Source organism: Hyperoodon ampullatus (genome assembly GCF_949752795.1).
Source record: "Hyperoodon ampullatus genome assembly, chromosome: 3".
NCBI lineage: Eukaryota > Metazoa > Chordata > Mammalia > Artiodactyla > Ziphiidae > Hyperoodon > Hyperoodon ampullatus.
This window is the reverse complement of record NC_136916.1, coordinates 153816674-153844203: the sequence shown is the minus strand read 5'-3', so window position 1 is coordinate 153844203 and position 27530 is coordinate 153816674. Positions and strand designations below refer to the sequence as shown.

General features: G+C 50.7%; 1 protein-coding gene across 2 annotated transcripts in view; it reads right to left on the bottom strand.

The window, feature by feature from the left end:
- The window catches only part of ESRRB (estrogen related receptor beta), a gene marked incomplete at both ends in the record, with an annotated part of 172929 nt that overhangs the window by 86652 nt on the left and 58747 nt on the right, over nucleotides 1–27530 (bottom strand). Inside the window, one exon of one of the 2 annotated variants that reach the window (XM_079699498.1) lies at nucleotides 20260–20342. The exons of the other annotated variant lie outside the window; for it this stretch is intronic. Coding sequence (XP_079555624.1) covers nucleotides 20260–20309 — 50 coding nt within the window. Of the gene's footprint in view, nucleotides 1–20259; nucleotides 20343–27530 lie in introns of those variants that run through there. 2 annotated transcript variants of the gene reach the window in all.

Below are 27530 nucleotides of genomic sequence, written 5' to 3'. Positions count from 1 at the left end.
GACCTAAACCCAGGTTCGTCTCTGCGGCTGCTGCGGGCAGAGGTACCCACCCCTGCGTGGTGAGCCGTGCACTGCAGGGGCCAAGGGGGAGCAGGGGGCAGGGAGCCGGGCAAGGACAGACCCCGTTTCTGGAAGTCTGTCTGTCCGGAGCACTGGCTTCCAAGCTTGTAGAGGACCCTTTTTTATTTCGATGTTTTTCTTGGGAGCATTTGCCAATGTGCTTGCTTAAGTCGGTTTCCTTAACTTTTAAATTACAATTGTTTTCATATAGAACCCATACTCACATATGACCAAAAGGGTAAGGTCAAAAGAAAAATCTTTCCCAATTCCAGGATTCCCAAGCAGACTCCCCAGAGGTAACTCAAATGACAGCTTTTTGTGTCTCCTTCCAAAAATTCCCAAAGCATATGCCCAGCATTTGGAACTTAAAAAGCCATAAATGTAATTTTACTATATATTCTGCTCAGCCATCTGCTTTTTCACTTAACTCAATGCTGTCTATATTTCTGCATCAGTTCATATGGACCTAGGAGGGCTTTTTAATACCAAAACATTTCCTGATTCCCCTGTATCATAATCTTGGTACCTTTATTCTTCATTAGTTGGAAAAATACATAATAAATTCACAATTCAGTCATACTTCAAAATGAATTTGCATGTTTCCTTTAAATGACCACAGAATGTTTACAGAGAATGCTTGGGGCATAATGGACTTTGTGAGGTCCTGTGTGAACATTTTACAAGCATTATTGTATTAAAGCTTCTCACAACCCTTAAGGGAAGGCTTATTATTTCTTTTTTTTTTTTTTTAGCCGCACCGCATGGCATATGGGATCTTAGTTCCCCGACCAGGGATCGAACCCGTGCCCCCTGCAGTGGAAGTGCAGAGTCTTAGCCACTAGACTGCCAGGGAAGTCCCAGGAAGGGTTATTATTTCTATTTTTCAGATGAGGCCAGCGTGGCACAGGGAGGTTAGGTGACTCTCTCAAGGCTGCACAGCAAGGGGAGCCAGAATTACCCAGTGAATTCAGACCAGTCTGACTATCAAAGTTTCCGCCCTCTCCAGCACATCACACAGGGGTGGTCTATTCCTGCATGTCCACTAGTGTGAGTCAGGAGTCAGGAAAGGGTACCCTCTCCTTCCTCCAAGGGGCCCTTCTCTAGCCTCACCAGCCCAGCCGGGTGCGTTTATGTACACGGGAGTATTACAGACCCTGACGCTGACCTCGGATCAGGGATGGCCAGTTAGGTGCTGACCTTGGACATGGGCTGCAGCAGCTGGGATGCTGCCTGAAAGTGCCCACAGGGTTGGCAGCAGGGTAATGTGTTCTTTTTTGGTGCCAGCCATGGGGTGAGGCACCAGGAAGGCCAGCGTGAGCCAGACAGAGCACGTGGGCATTACTGTCACGTGGCTCAAATCTCCCACCTTCTCCTCCACATGGGCATATCCTTGCTGTCTCCACCTTGGTCACCGAGAGCAGAGCCCAGTCTAAGAGATGCCCTGGGAGGGAAACGTGAAGGAGCCCACAGGTGTGCATCGGGGACGGATGGCAGGGGAACCACGAGGGCGGGAGGGGGTGCTGCTTGCCCAGGACCACCAGCTCATCTCTCTTCCTGCCAGTTTCCAACTATTGAAACTCTCTCAATTCTTCGCTGTTTTAAAATGATTGGAATTGTTCATGTCAGTCTGTCCAGCACCCCTATGATTCTCTGTCTGGCTCCTGCCGGCTCCTGCTGTTGCCTGACCCAGCCCGGCTAGGGTGGGAGCACAGGGTAACAGTGGAAGAAAGAGATGGTGACGAGCGCTGCTCGGCCCTAAGGCTCACAGTTCAGGTCCTGGAGGCCCTCCCTGAAGCTGAGGGCAAAGAGAATTTACATCCAGAAAGATAGGCAGTGCACGACCGGGCGCTGCGTGGGGCCTGGGCTGGATTCTGCACACGAGCTGCAGGACTGTAGACAAGACCCTCATCCGCTCAGGGCCCCAGTTTCCCATCTGTCAAATGAGGGCTGAGGCGCCCATGAGCCTCCTTGGGTCTTCCCCAGCCCCCAGGTTCTGCCTTCCCCCTCTGGGAAGTAGGGAGTCCCACACACCACCCATGTATGGTGCTCAGGGGCTCCCAGGGCTGAGCCTTTAGAACAGAAGGTCCGGAAAGAGAGGACGGAAAAGATGCGAGTGTCCACAGGAAGCGCTTTGCACGGTGCCTCACTCCTAGTAGGCATTCAGCAGATGTTAGTGATGATGACTGTGGCCGTGAGCAGCAAAAAGAGAAAAATACAGTGAAATAAGCCTAGGATGACAGAGGCAGGACTACAGGGCTGGGAGACAAGTATGATGGAGAAACAGAAAAGAGCTGCAGACGCGGAGAGAACGTGGTGTAGCCTGGAGTGGCTGGGTCTCCCAGCCATGGGCACCATCTCTGGCCTCACCTGCGTGGCCAGGAGTTGTGATTACTGAATAAACCAGAATCCAGTGACCCCCACAAGAAGACTGCGGCTATGGCGTCCCTTGCCCGAGTGCCCACCTCTACACCCCTCGGTCCTCCTGCACGCCCGTGGAGAGGCCTCTGATTCAGATCCTGCAGGCATCTGCTGCACATGGCCACTGGCTGCTGGCTGGGCCCCTGCTCGGCAACACTGTAGACCGACCGACCCGTGAGCAGCGGCCCACACCAGCCACACCCACGATGACGACCTGGCACTGCCAGGACACCTGCCTCCCGTCCTGACCTCTGCACTTCCTGTGGGCCTGGCTTGGCTGCCAGGGGTCCCTATTTTCTGGGACTGCTCTGATCTCCGGTTACTTAAACCTCTGCCATAAAGGTATTTCATGCAATACCTAGATGTCACAACATGTAACATTTTTTAGATAAATATATTTACAGACCAAAAAAAAAAAAAAAGATCCATTGCGGACCACTGTAACTATATTTTTTACTATTACCGCAGGAAAGTACCTGGCAGAGTAAAGACTTCGGAGGTTGCAGGGGTGGAGGAGGGGTGAGCAAGGCTGACAGCCATGAGCACACGTGCGGGTGTCTAGTTGGGCCAAGCTGGGGCCCTTCCCAAGGCGATGAGAGCCTTTTTGCGGAGGGGTGCCTGTCCCCAGGGAGGGCAGGGTGGGTCCCCTACTGTTGCCCCAACTCAATCCTGGGACTGCTCTGCTGGTCGGGGTGAAGATGCGGTGACGGGGAGGTTGGATATACAGGAGAGAGAAAGCCTCAAACCCAAACCCAGGCCTGCTAAACACTGGCCACAGCACAGACAAGCCAAAGCAGGCTCCCTCTCCACTGTGCCCTGAAGGCTACACGCAGGACCCTGGCCTCTGGCCCATCCCCTCCCCCACAGACCTGCATGGAGGCCCTTGGAGGCACCAGCCACAGGCCTGAGTTCCAACTGCAGCAGGCTGACTGCTCTCAGCAGCTCCAAGGCCGCGGACCTGGAGCAGCGAGGGGGTGGCACTTCATTCCTCCTCTTCCCTTTTTGGCGAGAAGAGGCACTTCCCTCAGCCCAGCACAGACACCCACAGGCACCAACATGCACACTTCCGATGCCCTGACCCTCTGCTCAGGTGCCCCGGGCAGCTCAAGAGCCACATGCCCTTCTCAGGGGCTCGGCTCCCCGTTCCTGAGCCCAGGGGCAGCTCGGGACCACGTTATCGTGACAGGGGAAATGTCAGGAGGGCTGGTCTGGAGCGCTGCGCTATTTCAGGAAGGCTTGGATTTGCAGCCTGGATCTTTAAAGTGGGCCCACGTGTCACCTTGGGCAAGTCACTCAATCCCTCTGGACCTCCAGTTCCTCTTCCCATAAAGCGGGATAGGACCGCCTACTTTACTGAGGTGTTACGGTAAATTTAAAGAGATCATGCCTACGAGCACCCGATCAAACGCTAACACAGCAGTCCCCTTCCCCTTCAAGTTACTAAGCTCCAGCGCTCCCCAAAATCTACTCACCGAGGCCCTTGGAGCCCAGGGACCATGTGACACTCTCCCTCCAACATGCCCTGCCAGCCAGGGCCCCCGCCTGCCCACACCCACACACCACCCGGCCCCTTGAGTCTGGGAACACAGGGGCCCAATGTGCTGGGCAGCAACAGAACAGGGCCTGGGTGACCCTTCCTGGTCCTGCCTATGGAGAGCTCTGGGGACCCACTAAGAACTGCAGTTAAACAAAACAGAAAGCTTTCTGAAGACCTTATCAGGCTCTAAATTCAGGCTGCAAGGATGGTGCTGAGCAGACGGAAACACAGCGGCCTTTAGAGAACCACGGCATATGTTAGTTAGGGGGTTTGTTCCCAGTGTGTGTCAGAGCCTGAGACTCCTCAGCCCCTCTAGGCCCTGAACTTGAATACTCACTGCCTCTCCTCCCTGCCATGTGTATCTTGGGGTTAATTAGAACAACTAGGTTCAGACCTCACCCACCCCCTCAACCAGGAACTCTTGGTCAGTGAACAACCTGTACATCTGTACAGGTGGCCCATCAGCAGCTCAACTCAGTGCACAAATTTTCTCAAAATGTATCCAAGCTTTCACCTCATATTTACTGAAGGCTCCTCCATGCCTGGCCCTGTGCTGCAGATTCACAAATAAATTGGACCCAGGCCTTTAAGGGGCTCAGGGTGATGGGGCAACACTCATGGAGATGTGGGAAAGCGGGTTTGATTCTCAAGGCTGCCTCTTCCTTGACAAGGCCATTTCTAAGGGCATTTCTCTACAGAACAGGGATTCAGAGAACAAAGTGAGCCCCCAGTGATGAGATGCACCCCTGGCCTGGAAAGCTGTGCAGATCTAGCTGTTATCCATGTCTGCAGGCTTGCAGGCCTCTCAACACTGAAAGCGGGCGGGGCTGGCTTGGGGGCTGTGTGTGACTGAGTCATTGAGCTGAACTTCCTGATGCCAATGGTCTGTGCCAGAAGCAATTTCCAGGGAAGTGCCAGTGCAGAGACCTCCCCTGGGGCCAGAGTTGACTGGGGCCCGAGAAACCAGCCGAGGAAGAGTCCAGGAGAGTCTAGCGCACTCTGGCCTCTCCTGGGCCTCTGCTGTGCTGAGACCTGTGGATTTTCCTGCGGCTTCCCCAGCAACTGCAGCACGGCCCACGCAACCCCAGCTCAAGCTGATTACAGCATGTGTGCTAACTTGGGGATGGTCTGGAATAGTCCTTCAACTCCCAAACCAGAGGAGCCCTTGCCTCCGCAGGCACGGCTGCACTGCCCAGCATTTCCTGGGAGAGGATCTGCCCCCTCATGTGATCTAAGGGACCCACTGCAGCCACTGCACAGCCTCCCTTCACCCTGGCGCTTGGCTATTCTTTGCATCTGCTCTGTTTCTCTCCTGACTTCACCTGTGCCCACCTCACCTGCTCAGCCACATTGGTGGCTGCTGTGGTCCCAGTTCCTCTCTTGGCCCGGAGGCTTGAGTGTGCCTCTCCACAGGGGCCTTTCCCCCTGGAAGATTAGTGCTTTCTGCTTCCTGCTTTTGGCTACCACAGTTAGACCCCATAGGCAAGGGTCCAGCAGGGGAAAACAATAACCTTACACTCTAAGGATAAAACTCACACTCTGCTATCTGGGAAGGTCATTAGTTTCGACAGAATTTCAATAGGGACATGCCTGGAACCGTGAGGAAGAAACACTAAAAAGAGCCAAAATTTCTTGAGCACTTATTGTGTACCAGTCTCTGCTTTAAGTACCTTATATTGATCAATTTTTAATCTTTACAGAAATGAAGGTCATCACTGATAATGAGGAATCTGAGGCACAGAGAGATTAAGTAACTTATCCGGGGTCACAGAGCTGGGATATCACACAGCCAGGCAGTGGTGTGACGGTAAATGTTTAAGAACGGGATGGAAGAAGGGGACTGATTTGCCTGCTTCCATGGTGTAAATACCATCGTGGCCAGCTTCAAGCTACCAATGTGACATCACTGATGCCGTGTTACTGTGAAGAGGTGGGCAGTAACAATCCGTCATATAGTATTCCTACCATGCAGACATACTAGATGCAAATTTAGTTCAAGAACATAAAGGTAATAAAATATTAAAGTAGTGAGTTTTGGGCTTCCCTGGTGGCGCAGTGGTTGAGAGTCCGCCTGCCGATGCAGGGGACACGGCTTCGAGCCCTGGTCCGGGAAGATCCCAAGTGCCACGGAGCGGCTGGGCCCATGAGCCATGGCCACTGGGCCCGCACGTCCGGAGCCTGTGCTCCGCAACGGGAGAGGCCGCGGCAGTGAGAGGCCCGCGTACCGCAAAAATAAATAAATTTTAAAAATAAATAAGTAGTGAGTTTTGAGTATTTATTACCTTTGTTTTTTTTTGTTTTGTTTTTGTAAAAACAATTATTTTCTACTTAGCTTTTTAAAATTTTTTATTTATTTATTTTTATTTTTGGCTGTGTTGGGTCTTTGCTGCTGCATGAGGGCTTTTCTCTAGTTGCGGCGAGCAGGGGCCACTCTCCGTCACGGTGCGTGGGCTTCTCACTGCGGTGGCCTCTCCCATTTTAGAGCACGGGTTCCAGGGTGCGCGGGGTTCAGCAGCTGCGGCACGCGGTCTCAGCAGTTGTGGCGCAAGGGCTTAGTCGCTCTATGTCATGTGGGATCCTCCCAGACCAGGGCCCAAACCCGTGTCCCCTGAACTGGCAGGTGAATTCTCAACCACTGCACCACAAGGGAAGCCCTACCTTTTTTTTTTTTGCGGTACTCAGGCCTCTCACTGTTGTGGCCTCTCCCGTTGCGGAGCACAGGCTCCGGACGCGCAGGCTCAGCGGCCATGGCTCACGGGCCCAGCCGCTCCGCAGCATGTGGGATCTTCCCAGACCAGGGCACGAACCCGTGTCCCCTGCATCGGCAGGCGGACTCTCAACCACTGCGCCACCAGGGAAGCCCCCCACCTTTGTTTTTAAGACAACGTATTTACTAGTAAGTTTATATAACTTCATTTTTAATGATGATTGTGTTTAACAATCAGCTACAAAATTCCTGAAAATGTAATGATCGGTTCTCTCGAGCCAGTCTGAGCTGGTTCCAGCACACCACTGGGGCCAGGATTTAGACTCAGTCATTCTGGAGCCAGCACTTTCCCTCCTAACCATTACATTATACTGCCCCCAAGAAGGGCATGGAGGCCACCTAGCCAGCCAGATCTGCCCTCATCGATCAACAGGGCAATAGATGCTGCAGAGCCAGGCCCCTCCTGGGCACTGTTTCCATGGCCTTCTACCTCCCTCTTATGCCTCCAGAATTCCCCTTTACCCATATCTGATCTCCCTAGGTTAGCCCCACCAACATGCATTAAGCACCTACTCCGTACCAGGTGCTGTTCTAGGCGGTGGGGACAGAGATGAGCTTGTACTCTAGGGGCTCATGAAGTAGTGGGAAAAGATAAGCATATATTCAAATCCAACAGGTTACAACCCAGTCAGGAGTGTGGGCCAGACTGTAGCTGCAAAAAGAGAGAGATTACTTCCCCCTGGGAGGCGTCAGGGATGGCTTCACTCAGAGGGGGGACACATGAGCAGGGTTTTAAAGGATAAATAGAGGGGACTTCCCTGGTGGTCCAGTGGTTATGATTCTGCACTTCCACTGCAGGGGGCTTGGGTTTGATCCCTGGTCAGGGAACTAAGATCCTGCATGCTGTGTGGTGTGGCCAAAAAAATAAATAAAATAAATAAATAAATAAATAAGAATTTCAAAAAGTTGAATAAAACTTACAAAACTAAAGTTAAAAAAAATAAATAAAGGATAAATAGAAGTTTGCCAGGCAGACTGGGGGTTGCAGGTATATAATAGCATGAATAGGAAAGAATAGATCTGAGGTGTATATTTAGATAGATGCTCGATATCCTAGCTGGGGGTCCCTGCATCAAGGGAGGGCGAGACAAGGGAGACATAGGGAGAAGCAGTTTGGAGGGCGATGCTGCAATTCTCTTTTGCACGTGCTGGCGTGAGGTCCAGCCAGGAGCCCAAGCTGCACACCAGAGTCCAACCCTGAGATTCAGACTTAGGAGTTGTTGGGGAGCGGGTGATGAGAAGACAAGGGGAAGGCATGAGATGGGAGAAAATTACAGCTTCAACATACGCTGATGACAGACTCAGAGGGAGTCACGAAGGGGCTGCCCCTGGAGGCTGGCCATGGGCTCTTGAAGGATGAGGTCAGGAAGACTAAAAGTTCCTTTCTCCAGCCTTCCCCTCTGCCCATGACACAGGCTAAGGGGGGGAACAGGGCCCAACCCGCTGTGGCCATTCTTCCCTCTGCTTTTTTAGGAACAAGGCATGAGGCCCAATTTTCCCCTTCCACCTCCACCCCAAACTTTACCTATGTGTTCGACCCACACAGCTAAGAAGGGGTGGTATAAAAGCTGGAGTTAGAAAGCTAGAATTCTAGACTCAGTGAGTGACATACAACACATACAGCACTGGCTGGAGTGCAGGCACACAGCCAGATTGCTCCTGAGCAACTCCCAGCTTTGTCAGCTGTGTGACCTTGGGCAAGTGACCTAGCATCTCTGTGCCTTAGTTTCCTTACCTGTGAAATGGGGATAGTAATTGGACCTAGTTCCTACTTTCTTATTAACCCCAATAGGGTTCTTGTGAGAAAGCAGTGAGTTAATACATGAAATGTTCTTAGGACAAAGCCTGGCACCCAGTAAGTGCTCGATAAATGTTAACGACTGTTATTATTCTTAGTATTACAATTGTCCACCTCTGACCCTGCAGTTTATTTTCAGCTCTCTTGTCTTCCCCCAAATTTTTCTTCCAGCAAACCCTAAAATGATCCCCAGGGAGTTAGGCGTCTTGGAGAAGACAGTCTGGACACAAGTGTCAATTGGGCTCTGAAAATAGCACTGGCTGTGGTGCTTTGCACGCCTGGAGGGCATTCCTCAAGCTGAGTGAGGCCTGAGCACTGCTCAGCCTGTCGGGAGGTCAGGGCAAGCTGCGGAGGCAGAGAGTCCTGCGTGTGTATGTGTGCGTGGGGGGAGGGCATTGGCATACCACACTAGGAGGCAACTGCAGTGCTAAAAAGCATGGAGCATGGCTCCGAAAGGCGATTCCAAAACCAGAGCTACTTTCTGAAGCCGGGATCCTAACCCTAACCCACTCCTCCAGGATCCTGTGTTGCTGCAGGCTCACCTGCTGGGATCCTCCACATTCCATCCCACCCTCAGAAGGCTCTGTTAAGTGGGAGTCGCCCACGAGGTGCAGTACCACTGATGGCCTGCAGGGGGCTCTAGAGCTCTTCCATTTCCCATATTCTGGGCTGCGAGGGTACCACGCTTAAAACAATGGGTTGTGTTTACCGGGCTGAGCAACTATGCTGCTCTGGGAGGTGAGTGAAGAGAAGCTGGGATTTGCTGGTCCTTCGTGTGCCCCAGTTCATCCATGCCCCCAACTGACTGTATCAGGTTCAGCCCCTTGTCCTTCCTATACTCCACCACCTAACACTGATTTGGGCCGTTTCCCTCACAGCCCCCTAGGGGATGCCTCCAAAAGGTCAGCCTCTTGTCCTTGTGTGGGGAGGCAGGGAGAGGCCGCTGCTTTGGCCTCCAAGGTGCAGCAAGGGTAGCTTCCAATTGCTGGGGTGCCAGGTTCTAACAATCCAGCCCCTCAACCTGCTTGTCAGGGAAACATCACGCAGAGGCAGGTTCCCGAAAAGACTCTGCTTACCCTGTTTCTCCCTAAGGCAAAATTCAGTAGCTCTGGGTGCTATGCTAGGAGACCTCATTCGGCAGATCTGTTTACCTGATTGCAGCTCTATCAATATATCTGGATGACAGAAGTCACTTGTACGCACTAACTTCTAAGGACGTGGCCAACCTAACAAGTTAATATTGGCAAAAAGTTAAAGACAGTCATTTAAAAAACACTTTGAAAAAACTACACATAATTGTTCTTTGGGGCTTTGTCAAAAATAGAAAAGATAAGGGAAATGTGTTTTTTAATCAGACCAATTTAAGGAAAACACCCATGGTAGGGTTGCCAGATTTAGCAAATATCACATGGGACACACTTATACTAAAAAATTATTTGTTGCTTATCTAAAATCCAAATGTAACTGACTGTCCTGTATTTTACTGGGCAACTCTACCCATGGTCCAAGGATATAGGGATTCATTCAGAGGAAATTTCCTATTCATCACCTCGGCCCCAAATCGTAATTCCCTCTGTAATCCCCTTGTGTTACATATGGAAACCCAAGCCACATTGATCGTATTAAACAAAGTAATCAGTTCAAGCACCCCAATCTCACTGCTGAGTCGGAAGGACTTTCATTGTGAGGTTATATCAAAGGAATGAAAAGTAACTTCCAATAAGATATCAAAAAATTAACAAGAACATCAAACATTTAATGTACACCCACTATGTGCCTGCCACTTGTGAATTACCTCTGTTTAATCTTCACAATAACCCTGGGAGGAAGATAGTATTCTGGAAACTAAAAAGAATATCTACAAGTCTAATTTCTCTACTTCTTGCAAAGGTATGTAAATTTGTAGTCAATTACTTCACAGGGAAAGAAAGGGGAGGGAAATCGAGAGACTCCATTCCATCAACAAACTGGCTTATTCATAATGCAATGCCGGGTCTGTTGCTCTTTGGTTATGTGCCACTTACACAGGAAACTGTCTTAATTTCAATGAATGATCACTGACTTGCAGTATGGGATCGTGGGAGAGAACTGGGTGGGAAGCCCGTAACAATCTTCAGTAAGTTGGCCTTACAACTGAGGAAGACGTGTTACACTTCGGGATAATAAACAGCTCATTTGCTGTGAATAAAGGCACGCTCAAGCCACCCCGAACACTCGGTGACAATGACACGCAGATTCCAAATGTTCTCTGTAAGAAAAAACACCCTTTCTCCTAATCCTTCTTAACTCAACAAGACTGATTGGTTTTTATTATTCATGAATTAATTTTTTACTCAGGGTCCAGCAAGGGAATTGAAGCTATAACGTTTCTCACCGACTGAGGGGGGAAAAAGCAGATCTCAGCCTCAGCAACACAGCCAGATCCTTGCTGGGAGTCCTGGTGGGGTAGGATATTTTGTTTGTTAAATCAGATAATAATCAATTAATAATCCCAAAATTTAGGTTGTTGGGTATTTTGGGGGGGAAATTGAGTAAGAACATGAGTAAGAATATTGAAGTAGAAAAAAAATACAGTCGTGGGACCTTGGTATATTAGGTGTCTCCTGTTATGTTAGACTGGTATATTAGGCTGTCTCCTATTTCCAAGTCGCACATACAAAAAAAGGGGGTGGTGGTGAGAGAGGAAATAACAAAGGCAGCACCAATTTCAAAAGTAATGCACAGATGAGCAGTTTGCAGGTGAGCAGGTCCAGGCCTGGGTATCGGCATGAAAAGTCACAAGAGGGGTCTCAGGGATCCAGAGGGGGCGGCTCCCTGGTGCCCTCCCTCTAATTTCTGCCTCCAGAGAACAGGTTGAGGTACCCGGGAACAGGGACAGCAGCCCTGGGAGACGCTGAATGGCCAAGAAGGTGATCAAGGGTGGTGAGGTGACTTTGCCTCTCTCTGCACCCAGTTCTTTTCCCAGCTCTTCACATGTGCCACGTCATAACCCCTCTTACCCTCTGTGTGCCTTTGGTCTGCAAACTTCTCCTGAGATTGCAGCCAGAGGAACCAAGGAATGTTGGGGGCATGGAGAGGCAGTGCCTGGCATGGACCTCAGATGCTTGTGACAGGAGGGTCAGACCCGACCCAGTGTCCTTTACAAGAAACATTTCTCCCTTCCCAGTTCAAAGGCAACACACCTAGCATTTCTGAGGGGGACCGTGTGGCTGACACCATATTCTCCTTCACCAGTCTGTTCAAATTTCAGACACCAGGCATTTTTTGCTCTTGGATGAATTTAGATATGCAAACCTGAAGCCTGTGCAAGTTATGTTTGCAGAAAAACATTTATGTTCAGAGGCAAGACACAGCAACCCTCATCCAGTTACTACGAGGCAACTGGTTATGAGAATTGCTTTGCGCTTTTGGGGAAGAAAAAGCTGCAAGCTGTTATTACTGTTACAATTATTACAACCATCACATTCTTGCTATTAGTTCTGTGAAAGCGGCGTTCTTTCTGCCAAAGCTTGTTAGCCTGACTGCTTAGGTAGACAATGTCAACACACCCAAGGGACAAATGACAAAGAGTGAGGCTAAAAGGAAAAGGATAAATACTGCACTCTGCATGCGTGCGGAAGAGATGTCTCACCATCAAAAGGGAATGTTTTCTGCCGATCGATTAGGAAGGCAAAAACAAAAGCATACACTAGCTCATTCACTCAGCAACACCAGGATCCCAAACTAGAGCTCAAAGTGCTAGGAAGTGAGATAAGAGAGCAGAGAAATGGAAAAATAGGCTTCGAATAAAGTTTGGTGCGTCCCGACGCCCTCTCACCTGCACCTCCTCAGGTAACAGAAAACCAACCTGGAACGTGAGGTTTTTACCCTCTTTGGTGTCCCCACCAAATGCGAGCAGGCCATTGACAGTGGGTCAAGGCCTTGATGGCTGAATCGGAACAGGGTGGCCCACAGTAGCCATTCTGCTTTGGGACTTCTCTCGGCTACTCGCGCTCAGCAGCTCAAAATGGCTCCAACACACCCTCACACTCGGACACACACACATGCACACACGCTCAGGTAGACACACACACAGACGCACACACCCTACACTCCTTCCTCCAAAACATATAAAACCAAAGAGGGATGAAAGGACAAAGGCAAACTAGAGCAAGTTGGGATGAAAATAGAGGGAAAAAAATAAGTGAAGACAAAGGAAAATGTTAAATTGTAAGACATGAGAGGATTTCATCGGAAGCATCACCCTTCGCATCCTCCACCCTCCCCTAGAGCATTTTCTTACGACTGTATTTCCTTGTTCTTTGCCCTTTGGAAACCAAGAACACACGAAAAGACCAGTGATGCTCAAAAACCTTTGGCCGGGTATCTTTTTAAACATACAAGCCAGGTGAAAATACCGAAAGCATAAATCTAAGTAAATATAATACTTTAAGAATTTTATAACAATAAGAAGAAAAAACCCCACATTTATGAATTCAAGTTAATTCAAGCAATTAAAAAAAATAAAGAGCCAAGTTAAAATAACACTTAACATTTGGGGTTTTGAAACTCATGGCTTCCTAGATAGAAAAGCTTGACTCTAATTGGGCACTTCACATCTGTGCAATTTTAATGTAGTGTTTCAGTAAACACCGATGAGGCGTGAGGCTGACTGCTGCTGTAATTGGCAGGAGAGGATTCTGATACAGTTTTAAATGAAAATTGATCACATTTGAAACAAGAAGATAAAAACAAAACCTTGTTGGAGTTTGTTTAACTGCCTTTTGACCTCTGGATGAAATGACATTGAGAAACAAAATAACATTATCCAGAAAACCATTCCCAGAAAAGGCTCAATCCCGGGGACACCAAATGACAATATTGAACAGAATATTTTAAAGTCCTAAGCAACAGAGGACAGAAATTTAAAGAGAGAGAGAGAGGGAGAGAGAGGGGGGAAGGGAGAGAGAGAGGAAATCAAGGGGAAAAAACTTCTTTGGGACTACAACGTGTATAGGTTAAAAAGCATGGCAAAATGAAGATGAAAAAAATTATGTCTGTAACCCCCAGGAAAACTTCTGCTTGGGGTTTATTTTAACCCAAGCACACACAACTCTGAATTTAAGACATGTTGCCAATAGATTTTTCCCCCATCTTGTCCAATTCCATACTGAACGTCCCATGGGCATATTAAAACCAGTCTGATCTTCCTTGACTTAAGAACACATTTGACCTTTTTAGCGATAGACTGTCAATGGACCTATCCAGGGAGAGAAGGGTTAGTCGGGGACCTGGGGCAGAACTCCCAATGTTCCTTTGAACGTGGCCATCTGTTCTGCTAGAGGAGGGCAGTACGGCCTGCTCACCCTCTCTGGGGTCTGCCAGCCTTACCCAGGCCCAGAAAACTCAAGAGAGCCTCTAAAGAAAGACTGAACTCCTCTGGCAGCAGGGACAGCCAGCCCCTGGGTCTCTCTGCGCTCCCTCTCACACCACGGAAAAACCCCAAGGCTCAGCAGCCCCTCACGGAAATGTGGCCACAGCCTGACCTCAGTCTAGGCAAGGGGTAAAAGGCAGGGTGGCCGGGGCTGTGTTTAAATAGCAGAGCCCGTCGCCCCCGCGACGCCCATCTGAAAGGGGAGCCCCACCATAGCACGCTCTCACACCCGTACACACACAGACATTCTCCTAGGAACAGATGCGGCTCTTGATGTTTCGGGGTTCAGAGATATCCTCTATATCAAGGGTGTTGACGGCAACAAGAAAGGGCTTGACACTCCCTTAAGCCAATGCTTACAACTAAAGGTGCTATTAAAAATCCTTTCTGTTCTAATCCTGATCGGTACAGAAAGGCCCTCTAGGTGGGCAGAGACCAGTCCACTCACAGGAGGGGCTGGGGCTGGGGACCAGGCGGCTCCAAGTTTCCCACTCGTCTGCTTTGTCAGTGTCTTTTTTTTTTTTTTTTTTTTTTTTTTTACGGTACGCGGGCCTCTCACTGTTGTGGCCTCTCCCGTTGCGGAGCACAGGCTCCGGACGCGCAGGCTCAGCGGCCATGGCTCACGGGCCCAGCCGCTCCGCGGCATGTGGGATCTTCCCGGACCGGGGCACGAACCCGTGTCCCCTGCATCGGCAGGCGGACTCTCAACCACTGCGCCACCAGGGAAGCCCTGTCAGTGTCTTTTGTTGGATGGTTGCTTGGGGGTCTCTGCTCCCAGGGACAAATTGAGCCCACGCTGTCCTATGGCGTGCCTCCCCCTGCCACATCCGGAGTGGGGGCAGCCCCGCAGAACCTGGGAGCCAGCAGGCATTCACTCCCCTCTGCCCGCTGAGCCCCAGGAGCACTCCTCCGAAGTCACAGGACGCCCCCTCCAGAGCCCTGCTTTCCCCAACAAGGCGCCCAGAGCCACAGACCAGCACGCACCCAAAGTCTTCCGGTGACCTCCTTCCAGCGTGGCCCAGGAAGTGCACGAGGAAATGCCCCAGGGCAGCCTGCCACGCGGGGTCACACTGTCACTAGTGGTAAGGGTCACATGCCCAGTGGCCTAGGGAAAAACTACACCCTCAGCGACTGACCTCTCCCAGGCATTGCCCTGACAACCTCTCCGAGGAAGGGGTCTGGCCCTGCCATCCCTCCCCCGGGACAGCCCTGCCATTATCAGTGAAAGGTCAGCGGCCTCACCAGAGGGAGGGAGGGCAGGCTGGCCCGGGGAGGGTTAATCTGCCGGCCAGCCAGCACAGGGGTCACTGTGATGTGCAGAGAAGTTGAGCAGCCCAGTCCCCCCAGAGCTGGTCTGCTAATTACATTTGCAATTATAAACACCGCAACCTCCCTGCGCAGGGACCTGGCCATACCAGCCGATGGGACAACCGAGATGTGATCCTGCCGCAGGCCACCCCAGCCACGCGGGACACCGGGGCCAGCAGAAGCCTATGGGCCCCTCCTCCGAGGAATGACCATGCATGTGACCCTTCCCCGGAGGTCTGAGGCTGATGGGACTGAGAAAGGGGATGCTCACCAGAGATGAAACCCAGTCAGGGGTCACCAGCACTTAACAGTGCTAAAAAGACCTTTGATTTATCCCTAGAAATCAGCAAATGGCCTCAAGGGCAGGAGGTGGGCTCAGATTTGTCTGGTTCCAGCATCCCCAAGTTGAGCCCTTCCAGGATTCCTGGCATGGTCTGTGGACCCTCTACTAGCAGCCCCCTCCTGGGCCCACGCACCCTCTGGGAACCACGGCCACTGCGGAGGACATCAGAGGCTCTGCCCTCAAGCCATGCTGGGGTCCCCCATGGGATCATTCAGCCAAAAGCCACCCGATCCCAAGACAGAAGCTCCCAGCAGAGCTGTGAGGAGTCCTGACTAATTCTGGGCAGACCTCCTGGTCAAGCTGGAAGAGACGGGGAGGGCCTTGCTTGCAGAGAGAAAAGGGACAGAGGGAGATGATGGCTGGTAGGTGTGGAAAGGCACCAGCCTGGGGGGTTCAGCGTGTGGGCTGGACTTTACTTTGAAGGAGTGGATTACGGTCTAAGTATCTGCTATTCCTTCCCCTTAAATGAGAACCACGAATAACCTTAATCATATTGAGGAAACCACTTAAAGCATCTGCGAAGACAAGTTCTAGGGAACAGCACTGCAGAACCGTGTCAAAAGCATCCTGCCTCTTATCTAACTGTTCGGCTGTCTTCCGAACTGAACTTGATCTCCTTTTGAATCCCGCTCTCTCGCACAGCCGGCTCCATCGCCCACCCGCCAGGCAAACACGCTCGCAATGTCCCTCTCACAACCCACCCCTCTTTTTGGGGGCTGCCAGACTTGTACAGAGCTTCCCAATTCCAACTGCTCAAAAGAAACTAGGCATTTTGCAGAGCACCGAGGAAGGTGACAAACTTTCAATGAGTATAGATTATCTTAAATCACAACCATTTGGCAAAATGTCCCATTATCAGGAATACGGATCAAGCACACAGGACAAAGTCAGGAAGGCCCCCTGGGCTAGGGCCGGGGGCGGGGGGGGCACCTTGAGAAGGCAGGGTTGTGACATGAAATCTCTATCACAGCCACTTCCCTCACAGAGCTTTCCCCGAAAGTCCCCTCTGTCCCTCCTCTCTTAGACTAAATGGAATAGGTATTGATTACTCCAAATCAATAGAATGAAAATGTTCTTGTTTGGTGGGTCAGTTTGTTTCCTCATATATATATATTTTAAGAAACATATTTTTATATGTCCCAATTATTGGTAAAATCGAGGACTGTTTGTAAAATGGAGTTGGGGAAATAAGTTCCGAGAGGAAATTTCCAGTTGATGTCAAGACCTCACTGAGCTGGAAAGGGCCTTACCAGGGACTAGGGCCCTCTGCGTTGACCCACTGTTTCCTCCTAGTTTATCACCCTCAGGCCTGAATGAGCCCACCCTCTTCCATGGCAGCCCACACCTCCAGAAGTGTGGCAGGCACATAAAAGTTTATTTCCTAGAGCCCCTCCCTCAGAAAACCAAGACTAATGTCCTCACTCTGATTTATTTTTACATGTACCATTAAAAATTAATTTCCCCCTTTGTTTTTCTCTGGGTCACTGATTCTGAATTACCATGTGGCATTTTTCCTACGTGTGAACCCACATATTTTACCTTCAGGACAGTTTGTTCTCTGTTTCTTTAACATCAGCAAAGTGGTCATCGGACGCTGGGTGATGCAGCGCCCCCTGCTCCCTGGATTTTTTGCCGAGGGTCTCCATCAGGTCCGTCCCCAACGCATTTGTACACAAGCCCACACAGGCCAGCACACTCACTCCCACTCTGGCTGATTATATATGTACATAAAATATTGATTAGAACTGGTAATGGAGTCACCTACAGGCTTGGCTACAGGAAAATGATAATGAAGGAGAGAAAGGTATGAAGGTCCGGGTATATCTGTGTGTGTGTGTGTGTGTGTGTGTTAATTTCTCACCTGGAAAGTGAAAATAACACTAAAGCATTAAAAAAATGCTCTCTGTATATCAGCAGGTGAGAAGGAAGTATGGGGAGTTCTTTCTCACTGGACTCTGGTCCCTGCACCCTTGGGTTTTTTCCAGTCCAGGGATATCAACTAAGCCAAATAGGTAGAAACTGTGTGTACAAAGCACTCGAACCCACTCTTGTATATGTTCCCCAAGAAACATCGGCACCGTAATGGATGGATTCATTCTATGGTCCTTCCAACGGACCAAAGAATGCAGACCTCTGTCTTGTTACTTTGCTACCAGTGGCTCTAAAGCTGCTTGTGAAGCACCGGGGCTGAGGTCAGAAAGACGCCTCCCCCAAAACCAGCCTCTGACCTCCACAAGCTCGTCCTTGGAAATTTTGGACCCCTGTAACTACAGCAGAGGTAAACCCTCGCCAGGAGGCACACACCTGTATGTGGGGCCAGCTCACTAATGCTTCGGCGGTTGCCCAGCAGGTCCTGGGCTCTGAGAAACAGCATCTCACAGGGATGCTTAGCTCCTCCGCAGAAAAAGCAGGCATGTTTCTGGCTTTTCCTCTGCCCCATGGAGTGAGAAGCTAATTCCTTGCAAAGAAACCAAGAAGGGTAGGGAGTCCAAACCACTCTCAGGCTTACTTTATAACTGATTTCCACTTCAAACCCTTCCCAGACACCCAGGACCTCAGCTCCCTCTCTCCCCTTTGCCGCTTCCCCGACATTCCTTCTTTGCCCATATTTCTCCTCAAACTCAAGCCAGGGTTGCCGTCAACTCGATGAATTACCCAGCTGCTAAATCCCCCATCTCTCCTTGCTTTCTTGGTCAACATAATCAAAAGATGTACTTCTCCATAGGAAATTTCATATTTATCGACTGTGACTTGAGCCAGGGACAAATACATAGATATTTCAAGCTCAACTAAAGAAGGCACCTCTGGAGAGAGTGACCTAAATAATTTAAATATCCAATATTTGTCGTACTTGGTAGTTTTACGTGAGGAAATGCCCCACAAACATCTTACATTGTTCACAGCTTCGCCCACGCCGGAGGTTCCTTTGGGGGCTCCCACTCCCTTACGGAAGGAGCACCACAGTGTGAAACTAACCCCCACTCCACCCCCACCAGCCACGCAAGCTGGGATCAGTGTAACCTTTAAAGAGAATGAAAAGCCACTTTTCAAACTGATGGAAATCTGAATCCATTATAATTAAAGATTTCCCTCATCTCCCAACGCAATCGCCTTCTTCTGACACTCTGTCTAAATTCTGGCGGCACCTAAAAGACCCTCTGCCGAGGGAAACCCCAAAACTACAAGCAAAAAGGTCAGCGTGGAGGCTGGACAGTCCGATCACCCCCAGGAGATGCTGCTGTGAAGTTGCCTCCTCTCTCACGCGTGGTCCACCTGGGGTGGAGGTATTCTGTGCAGCGAGGGGGGTGTAATCACACTTCCTGGGACCCCACGTTATCCAGAGTATTGTTGTAGGAATGTCGCGGTTCTTGGGAGGAAGGGGTGGTACAAAAATGAAAGGATGGCGGAACGAAAACTGACTTTGGTAGTTCTGTTTGCTTCAGAAAAAAAAAGAGGAGGAAGAAGAGGAAGAAGTTAAACGGTTCCGCGAGAACCTAGAGTTGTCATTGTATTATTGTTTGAAGCCTTCCGAGGGACCACTCTGCACGCGCCCACACCCCGACGCCGGGACACCAGCCCGGAGCGCGGCGGCACGCGTAGCGCCCGCGGGGTGACCAGGGCAGGTACCCGGGCAGGTGGGACGACAACCGCGGAGGGCCCTGGGAGGGAAACCGCGGGTGGCCGGCGCAGGACCCCGGAGAGCCCAGGCTGGCCGCGCGGGGCAGCCTCCCACCGTTCAGGGAATCAGTTCTCCGCTTCCTCACTCTGCGCGCTCGGCACGCTGCCCAAGCTCGGGGACCCGCGGTTACTGCGAGTCGCTTCCTGCAGCCCCCGCCGTCACCCATGCGCACGTCGCTCAGACAAGCCCGGGTTCCAGGGAGGCGAGCGCTAAGCCGCCCCGGGGCACGGAAATCGCGCCAGTCTGTTTCGCAAGGCGCAGCCTCTCCTAAAGCCGCGAACCAACTTTGCCTCCGCCGCTGCGCCGAGCCGACTGTCCCCACTCCCAGCGGGATGCGGGCTCCCCTCGCAGGGCGTGCGGGGCGCAGTCTGCCCGGGCCGCGCCGCCCGCACCCCTGGGGTGGCTTGAGTCCACCGCGCCGCGTGCGCGCCCTCGGGGTGCGCCCCACAGGGACTGCGGGGCGAGACGGCGCTGGCCGCCCACAGTTTCCAAACCTGCGCGGCACGTTCGATTTCGTCCCCTTGTCGGGATCGGTTTTGGTCCCCAGTATGGAAATAAACATTAAAGTCAAAGGGCTCGCAGGGAGGCTTTCCCAGATGGGACCTGGCATCCTTGCGACACTCCCGCACCTGTTCTAGGCTTGCTCCTCCCCAACCCACAGAAACGCAAAGATTTTCTCCCCGCGGGGAAGGTTTGAGAGAAAGAGTGAATGAGAAAGCTCCGCTCTCACCTAAAAGTGAGGGTTTGTAAAAGGGGGTGAGGGAAAAGTTAGAGTCGGGTTTATCCCCAGAAGGAAACCCACGAAGTGGGTGGTTTTCCCTTTCCAACCTCCACCCTAAGTGCTCCCGGGGTCCCTGCCACTTCAAGAATGCCTAGAAGAAGAACTGCGACACCCAGACGGAAGGACAGACACAGACGGAGAAGCAGAGGACCTACTGGTTGTGGTAGCCGAGGGGGTCCGGGATGCAGAGTTCTGACACGTCCATCAGTCCCCTTTTAGCATTCCCAGTTGGTAGAGGAAGGCGGCGGGGAAATCTCGCGGAAGAGCGAGTGAAGGGCACCGGCGAGGTGCGAGTCCGGGCAGGGGCACGGTGAGCGGGAGAAGGCAGAGGGGGAGGAAGCACCGTGGTGGGGCGAGAGGGAGGCAGAGAGCCTTGCGCGCCCAGCCCAGCGCTCCCACTGATGCACACACTCCGAGCGGGCAGAGGGGATGGGAAGCCGTGGAGGAGGCTCGGGCACCAGAGACTTGGAGCCCACTAACCCTACTGTAGCTTTAAGGCTGGGAGACTGATGTATGGTTTGGCTCCTATTGGCTATCTCTCAGGGGCTGGACTTAAAGTGACAGAATCGAGCTGGGGTGGGGGGAGGGGGGTGAGCCAGAGAGACTTCAATGGAATCAGACGCTCGCGCGAGGTCCCCACCTCCCGAGGAGTAGGAGGATTGTGCTGTAGAGCCGCAAGGCCTGTCCTCTCGCCATTAAAGAAAAAAAGAATTGCCCAACTGGCTGGTGGGTTTGGGGGGTTGCAAGATATGCCCCTTGTATATCTTCTCACCCCCCATCCTATCTTTTAACTGGCAGGTTTAGCAAACTCACCTCTCAGCCCTTTGGAAGGGGTCTGTTTTACAAATTAAAAATGAGTCACATTTCTCCTCCCTCATATCAAGGAGAAGAGGCCAGCGCCTTAGAAATTCATAGCCTCAAACCTGGTGTTTGGTGCACAGAAGTGCAAAGGGTCAGGCCAGCAGGTGAGGCCCAGCAAGAGAGAACAGGATAGAAACTGATTCCCTTCCCAGCTCTCATCACCTGGGCCAGTGGGTTCTGAAAGGCTCTCATATGGCGAGACGCAGGGCACGCTTCTATAAGACGCTCTCTAGATGGATAAAATGATGCCACTCTCAGAAACGTACCCAGGACACAGACACGAGCAAATAAATTCCCGTCTGCTTAGAAAAACACAGTTGTGGTTAAAACAACCAACTTACCTGCCACATCCACTTCGAGGCACAAGTAGACACTTCAACATACACACCTGAATCCCCAGCTACAAACACTCCTGCAGTCCCTGTCTGCTGCTCCCTCCATGAACCTGAATGTTATGGGATGCCACTGTACCAAAACCAGCTTTAAGTCGAGCCCCAATCCTTCTTCTGGGGCTTGTCATCTTTTGAGATGTGCCAGCCACAGGGATAATCAATTTGATGATTCAAATGAGTGTGGGGAGAGGATGGGTATAGAATTATTTAAAGAGGGGGAAAAGCCCTCAGGAGAGACCACCACCTTATTCTCCTATATTCTACGAAAGACAATGAGCGCTAGGGGGGAAATTTTCATTTTATCACCAAAATAATGTCTAAACGGAGTGTAACTGCAGGCAGTGTCCAAGCACTTCAGGAATAAAAGCGGGAGGGTTGTGAGCAACCCCAGGAGGGGCTGGCCACTCAGGAGGGGCTGGGGAATGGGCAGCAAGACAGCAGATGATACTTGACTTGGATAAATGGAAGCTTGTGCAGGCTGGGAAACAAAGCTGGGGTTTTTCCTATGTGCTGAAGTGGAGGAACGCATGGGATTCTCCAGGCTCGGGGCGCTGGCAGCTATCTCACAGAGAGATGGATGAAGATGTCGACTCTGTCAGCAGAACCCCCGGCAGCCCGGATTGTTTTAATCACATAGGTACTTGGTTACATTGGAGACGGAAAGAGAGGTGCAGAGACACAACCACCATCTCTTGCCAAGACCTCAGTGACTGGTTTCTCTGCATCCTTTCTGACCCCTGGAAATCCACTCTCCAAGCCATAGCAGCCAGGGAGTGCATTGTAAAATGCACACCCAAAGTCTCCTTTGCAATTTGTTGCAATCAGGAAAAAGGCCCCAGTCCTTCCCTGTGGTCTACAAGGCAAGCCCCAGATGACAGGCTCCTGTGTGTCTCCCCACCTCTCCTCAGCCCACGCCGTGTCCCCCTCAGCCTCTGCCCCTGCCACCTAGAACACCCCACCTTCCTGATCACGCCAGAACCTTCTGCTATTTGCCTTGCTTCAGGTAATTTATTAGTTTGCAATTATACGTGTATTGGTGTGAATAATACCCCCTACCCCGACACACACACTAGATTCTAAGCTCCATAAGGGCAGGGACCTTGTCTGTTTTTGCTCACTGGAGAATCCCCGGTGCTTACCGGTGCCTAGCACACAGCAGTTGCTTGATAAAGACTTTGTTGAATGAAATGTTAGACCACAGCAGTTTGGGGGGTGGGAGTGGGCAAAGCCTGCTGAGGAGACAGGCTGGCTACCCTGGAGGGGCTTAGTCCCTGACAGGTTGTATGAGATCTGTTGGCTCCTTGCTTTGGGTGGGTGCACCTTTTTTTAAACTGGAGACAGAGCACAGTCGATGGAGCATGAAAAGAAAGACAACTTCACAGCCCGGAGCTGTGGGTGCAAAGCCACTGGGGGCGAATGAGGGAAAACAGGCTCAAAACACACACACACTACTATATATTATATAAAGTAGATAATAAATAAGAATACATACAGCACAGGCAACTCTACTCAGTAATGACCTATACGGGAATAGAATCTAAAAAAGAGTGGATATATGTATATGTGTAACGGATTCACTTTGCTGTACAGCGGAAACTAACACAACACTGTAACTCAGCTATACTCTAATAAAAATTAATTTAAAAAAAAAAGCTAGGCTAATGCCCACACAACTACTGTCTGCATCCAAGGCACAGGGATGCAGGAACTGAGGGCCTCACCCCTGGGCACAAGCTGATTGTCCTCCAGGGCGAGAATGAGGTCCCTAAGATCTGGTCCTCTTCTGACCGTCTTCCTCCGCGGTGCCTGCCCAGTCCCCTTGCACATGGCCCTGGGGCAGAGTTCTTCCTCCTTTCCCTCCCTGGCAAGTGTGAGCCTGTGGACTCCACTGCAGGGGAGAAGAGGACCCACCAGCGGAGACATCCTGGGGACGTGATTCAGCCTGGCAGACCCAGGCTCCTCCTGTGGTTTTTCCAGGCAAACATGGCCAGGACACACACTATTCGTGGTACCAGCTTTTCTCCCTCTCTGTCCTCAGCCAGCTCACGGGGGGATGGATTTCCTTCCCAGAGCTAGAGTGGGTTCCACGCCTGTAGCTGGAGAAGCGGTAATGTGGGAGTATGCAAAGGACTCCGGAATCTGGTCCTGACCACTCCGCGTGGCCTTGCTGATGTCATCTCTTCTCCAGAAAACAAAGGTGGTGCTGGGGGTAGAGTGGGGTGGGCAAGGCTGTTGTGCTCCCTCAAGCTTGAAATTCATTCAGCCAGTCATCATCTCAATCTTCCACTGCTCCCCTGGAGCAGGTGCTATTTGTAATCCAGCCCCGCAAAAAGCTCTAAGCCACCCCTTCACTCTCCCGTGTCCCAGTACTGGCACGCCTAGGTGGTCAAGTCAGCCCAAAGGGAATGGAACAAAATGTATTAGACGCAGTAATTGTGGAGGGTAGAAGGGGACAGCAGCTGACTTTCTCTTGTGACAAATTCCTTTAAATAGGTATTTATTACATTCACAGGACCTTACGGCTGGGGAGTGGGGGTGGGGAGGGTTCAGGGAATCATTTAGAACCATCAGCAGACTTTATAAATACGGAAATGCGTAAATGGCCCTGTGTGGTGAAGGGACCTCCCCAAGGTCACACGGCGAACAACTGGCAAAGCACGGATTTCTACTTATTCAACTCCTAACTCTCTGTATACAAGTCTCTTCACTTCCCCTCCTCCCTCCTTGCCCAAGTTCAAGCTCTTTCCTAAGGAATATGAAGCCAAACCAGAACCATGCCCTTGGCAACGACACTCCACACACACATCACCTGGGAGGTGGTGGGGACCCAGGCTTCTGTGTCCACACCCTTCCCCAAGTGGTCTCCTTGGGGTGGGGTCCGGGAGGCAGATAAGTAGGAAAACATACCCGACACAGCTCAGAGTGTGCTGTCCCCCAAATCTATGTTCCTCTGGGTACAAAAAGCACCAAGTATCTCACGCATAGCCAAACCCAGGTCCACACTAGCCACCCACTATTTCCCGTGCCAGCCTGGCTAAGTCCTTAGAATGGGCTGTCCGAATGCCTGCACCTGGATCTCGAGGGCCACTCGAGCTGTCTTGCCATGATCTATGCGGCTGACCCCAGCGCAGCACCCCTTGCCACAAGTGTGGTGAAGATCGCCACCTTACACTGGTCTTGGTGTGTATGTCCCTGTCTTGAGGTGCCCCCCATCCTGCCCCTGACACTGCTCATTTCTGTACATGCAAGGCAGCAGCAAGCAGTGTCTCTCGGGTTCTTGAATCCTGTCCCTGGACGGGCTACTTCCAGCTCAACAATGGGGAGGCTTTTCTCATCTTTCAAGCCAGGCAACCTAGCAGGAGGACCTAAAAGACAAGAGCAACGAGAATTTCTGGCAATTCCACCACGTGCTCCCTAAGCATGGTGAATGCGGGACACTAATTGTTTGGTTACAGCGTCCCTGTCCCTCAACCTTATCCATGTTCCCCGAACCAAGTTTCCAGGTGAGAATGATGCCTTGAGAAACACAAGGTGTGTAGTTAATTCTTACCACCAGCCCAGGAAGGAGAGGATGGCTCCGTGAAACTGTCTGAATCACAATCCAAGCCTGTTTCTGTTCCACCCCAGGGTAAGCGCTGGGGGAGGTGAGTCAGGGAAGCACAACCATTGACGGTCCATGAGGACTAAGGTGGGCCCAGCCTGGACAGTGAGCCTAACCTGGACATCTCTGGATACCGTGCTGATCAGGCCAGGGCTCCATGGACTCCTGGCCAGAGACAATGTCCCAACCACACACCTCTGTGGGCCCACTCTCTTCTCAGTGCTTGAATTTGGGGTGTGGAGTTATATCCCCGAGTGCTGGTCAGCAGACTGGCAGCCCACTGGCTGGCACGCGTCCCAAGAATCATAATGAACTGATAACGCTAATACAATGCGAGTTTGTGCTCCCATAATAGTCTCCTGCTGACAGATAAATGCTGCGGAAACATGATGGCTTTTCCTGAAGCTGTAATGGGCCATTATTGGGGCAAGAAGGCTCGTGTCCTATTAGTACTGCCGCCATGACACCAAAGATAAAATGTGAAGGGGATGACGTCTTGAGTGGATAAATGCTTGGGTTCCCTCCCACCACCACTATCAGCCGTTTCATTATCTGAAATCCTTACCAGGGGTCTTGGAATAACTTCCAGATATTTCAAAGCTCCATTTTTTTTTTTTTCCTGAGCCTCAAGATCCCATTCTCACCAACACAGCTGAATGGCATATTGAAGTTCTCTGCTGGCCAAAAAGATTCCTTGCCCTGTGCAAGATGGGGACTGCAGTGAGCGGGCCAGCTGTGGGGTCAGGAGGGTGAGACATGTCTCTCCATAGGAACAAAGATCTTTTTCCTTCCTCGTCACCAGGAGAATAAGAACACATCATGACTCTAAGAGCTTTGTCACGTGCCAATTTGGGGGAAAGAAAGATGAGCCAGAGGAGGAGTACAAAGAGAGGAGGAGAGGCAGAGAAGGAGGAGGAGGATGTGGGGAGGGGGAGGGGGAAGGAGAATATGCCTTGATAGTACCTGCTACCTAGGAGGCATTAAACAACTAGCTATTGACTGAATGAATGATCTGTCTAATGAAATATTTTCCATTACAGTGGATTGAGGGCTGTTTTTTGTTTTGTTTTGTTTTGTTTTGTGGTACGCGGGCCTCTCACTGTTGTGGCCTCTCCCGTTGCGGAGCACAGGCTCCGGACAGCGGCCACGGCTCTCAGGCCCAGCCACTCCACGGCATGTGGGATCTTCCTGGGCCGGGGCACGAACCCGTGTCCCCTGCATCGGCAGGCGGACTCTCAACCACTGCGCCACCAGGGAAGCCCTGGACTGTGGGTTTTTTCATAACTAATGACAAAGAGATTTGACCTTCTTTTCATCTGTCACATATTAATTTATCATCTAATTTCTTGTGACTTTTGCATCAATTTAAGCATAAAACATAGTTGATTTCAAATACCAAGCAGGCAATTTGTTTCTAGGGCCTCATCATTGGTAGAAGGCAAACTTTTTCTTTGATGATAGTTTTAACTGCCAAAATCTCACGGTCAACACTAGCCACAGAAAGAGTGAAGAATTTGCTTTGCAAACTCACAGATTATGCCTCCTAGTTCATTTCTCTTCTCAGGGATAATTATCTTAAAGAAATCATGAAATACATGAAACTTTGGGCAAATTGATTCTGAACTACCACACACATGTAAAGTGTTGTTATTTACTGGGAACAAAGAAACATGTTGGCTGAGCCTGTGTCCCTAGCATTAAATACATAAACGTCAACCTTGGGGACATTGAACTGTGTTTTCATTTCCTAATGGCTCAGTTAAGGTAAAACTTCTTATTTCATTATTTTTCAGAATAAAATGCATTTTATTTTTGTACTAGTAAAATGTTTTATGGAGAGGGAAAAATAGCAAATGCTTTTAGGTTTTAGGAAAAATCAAACATAAGTGTTTTATAAACTATCAAGTGCTCTAGCTATGTAAGACATGATTAAGATGATAGCTTTCGGCTGTGTTTTTACTTGAGAAAAGTGCTGGCCAACTGTTAGCTTCCCAAATGTGTATTGTAATGAAACCAGTTCCATCGGTGAAGTCCCCACTGCTCTGAATGAGGTAATTATGAATGGGTCAGTACCAGTTCCAGCTGAAGTCTCCAGCCTTGTAGCAGGGCCACCTCTAACAGCTTTATTCTTCGTAAACAATTAGGAACAAGCTTCACTAGAACTCCTGACTTAGAAGGGTTTGCCTTTCCAAGAAGGACAAGGCAAGGCAGGAAGGGAAACTGCAGGAGGACCAAAGAGAGTTTACAGAAATGGGTAAAGGGCAGTCAACGATACAAGATTTAATATGGATAAACATGGGTAATACACTTGTCAGCAATGACCCTAGAATGAGCCAGACTGTAGGAGAGCTGGTGGAAGAGCAGCGATGCAGAGAGACATCTGGGGTCAGGACAGATAGCACATTAAGCATGGGCCTCCAGCTCAATGGCATGATAAACACTGCTTTGGGGTAATTCTACAAAACCCAGCCGAGCAAAGAACAGCCATAATTCCTCTTTACTCTCCCTTACTAAAGGCACTCATGGAATTTTATGCTCAGCCCTGAGGGACTTGCTTCGAAAGCAGACTGGA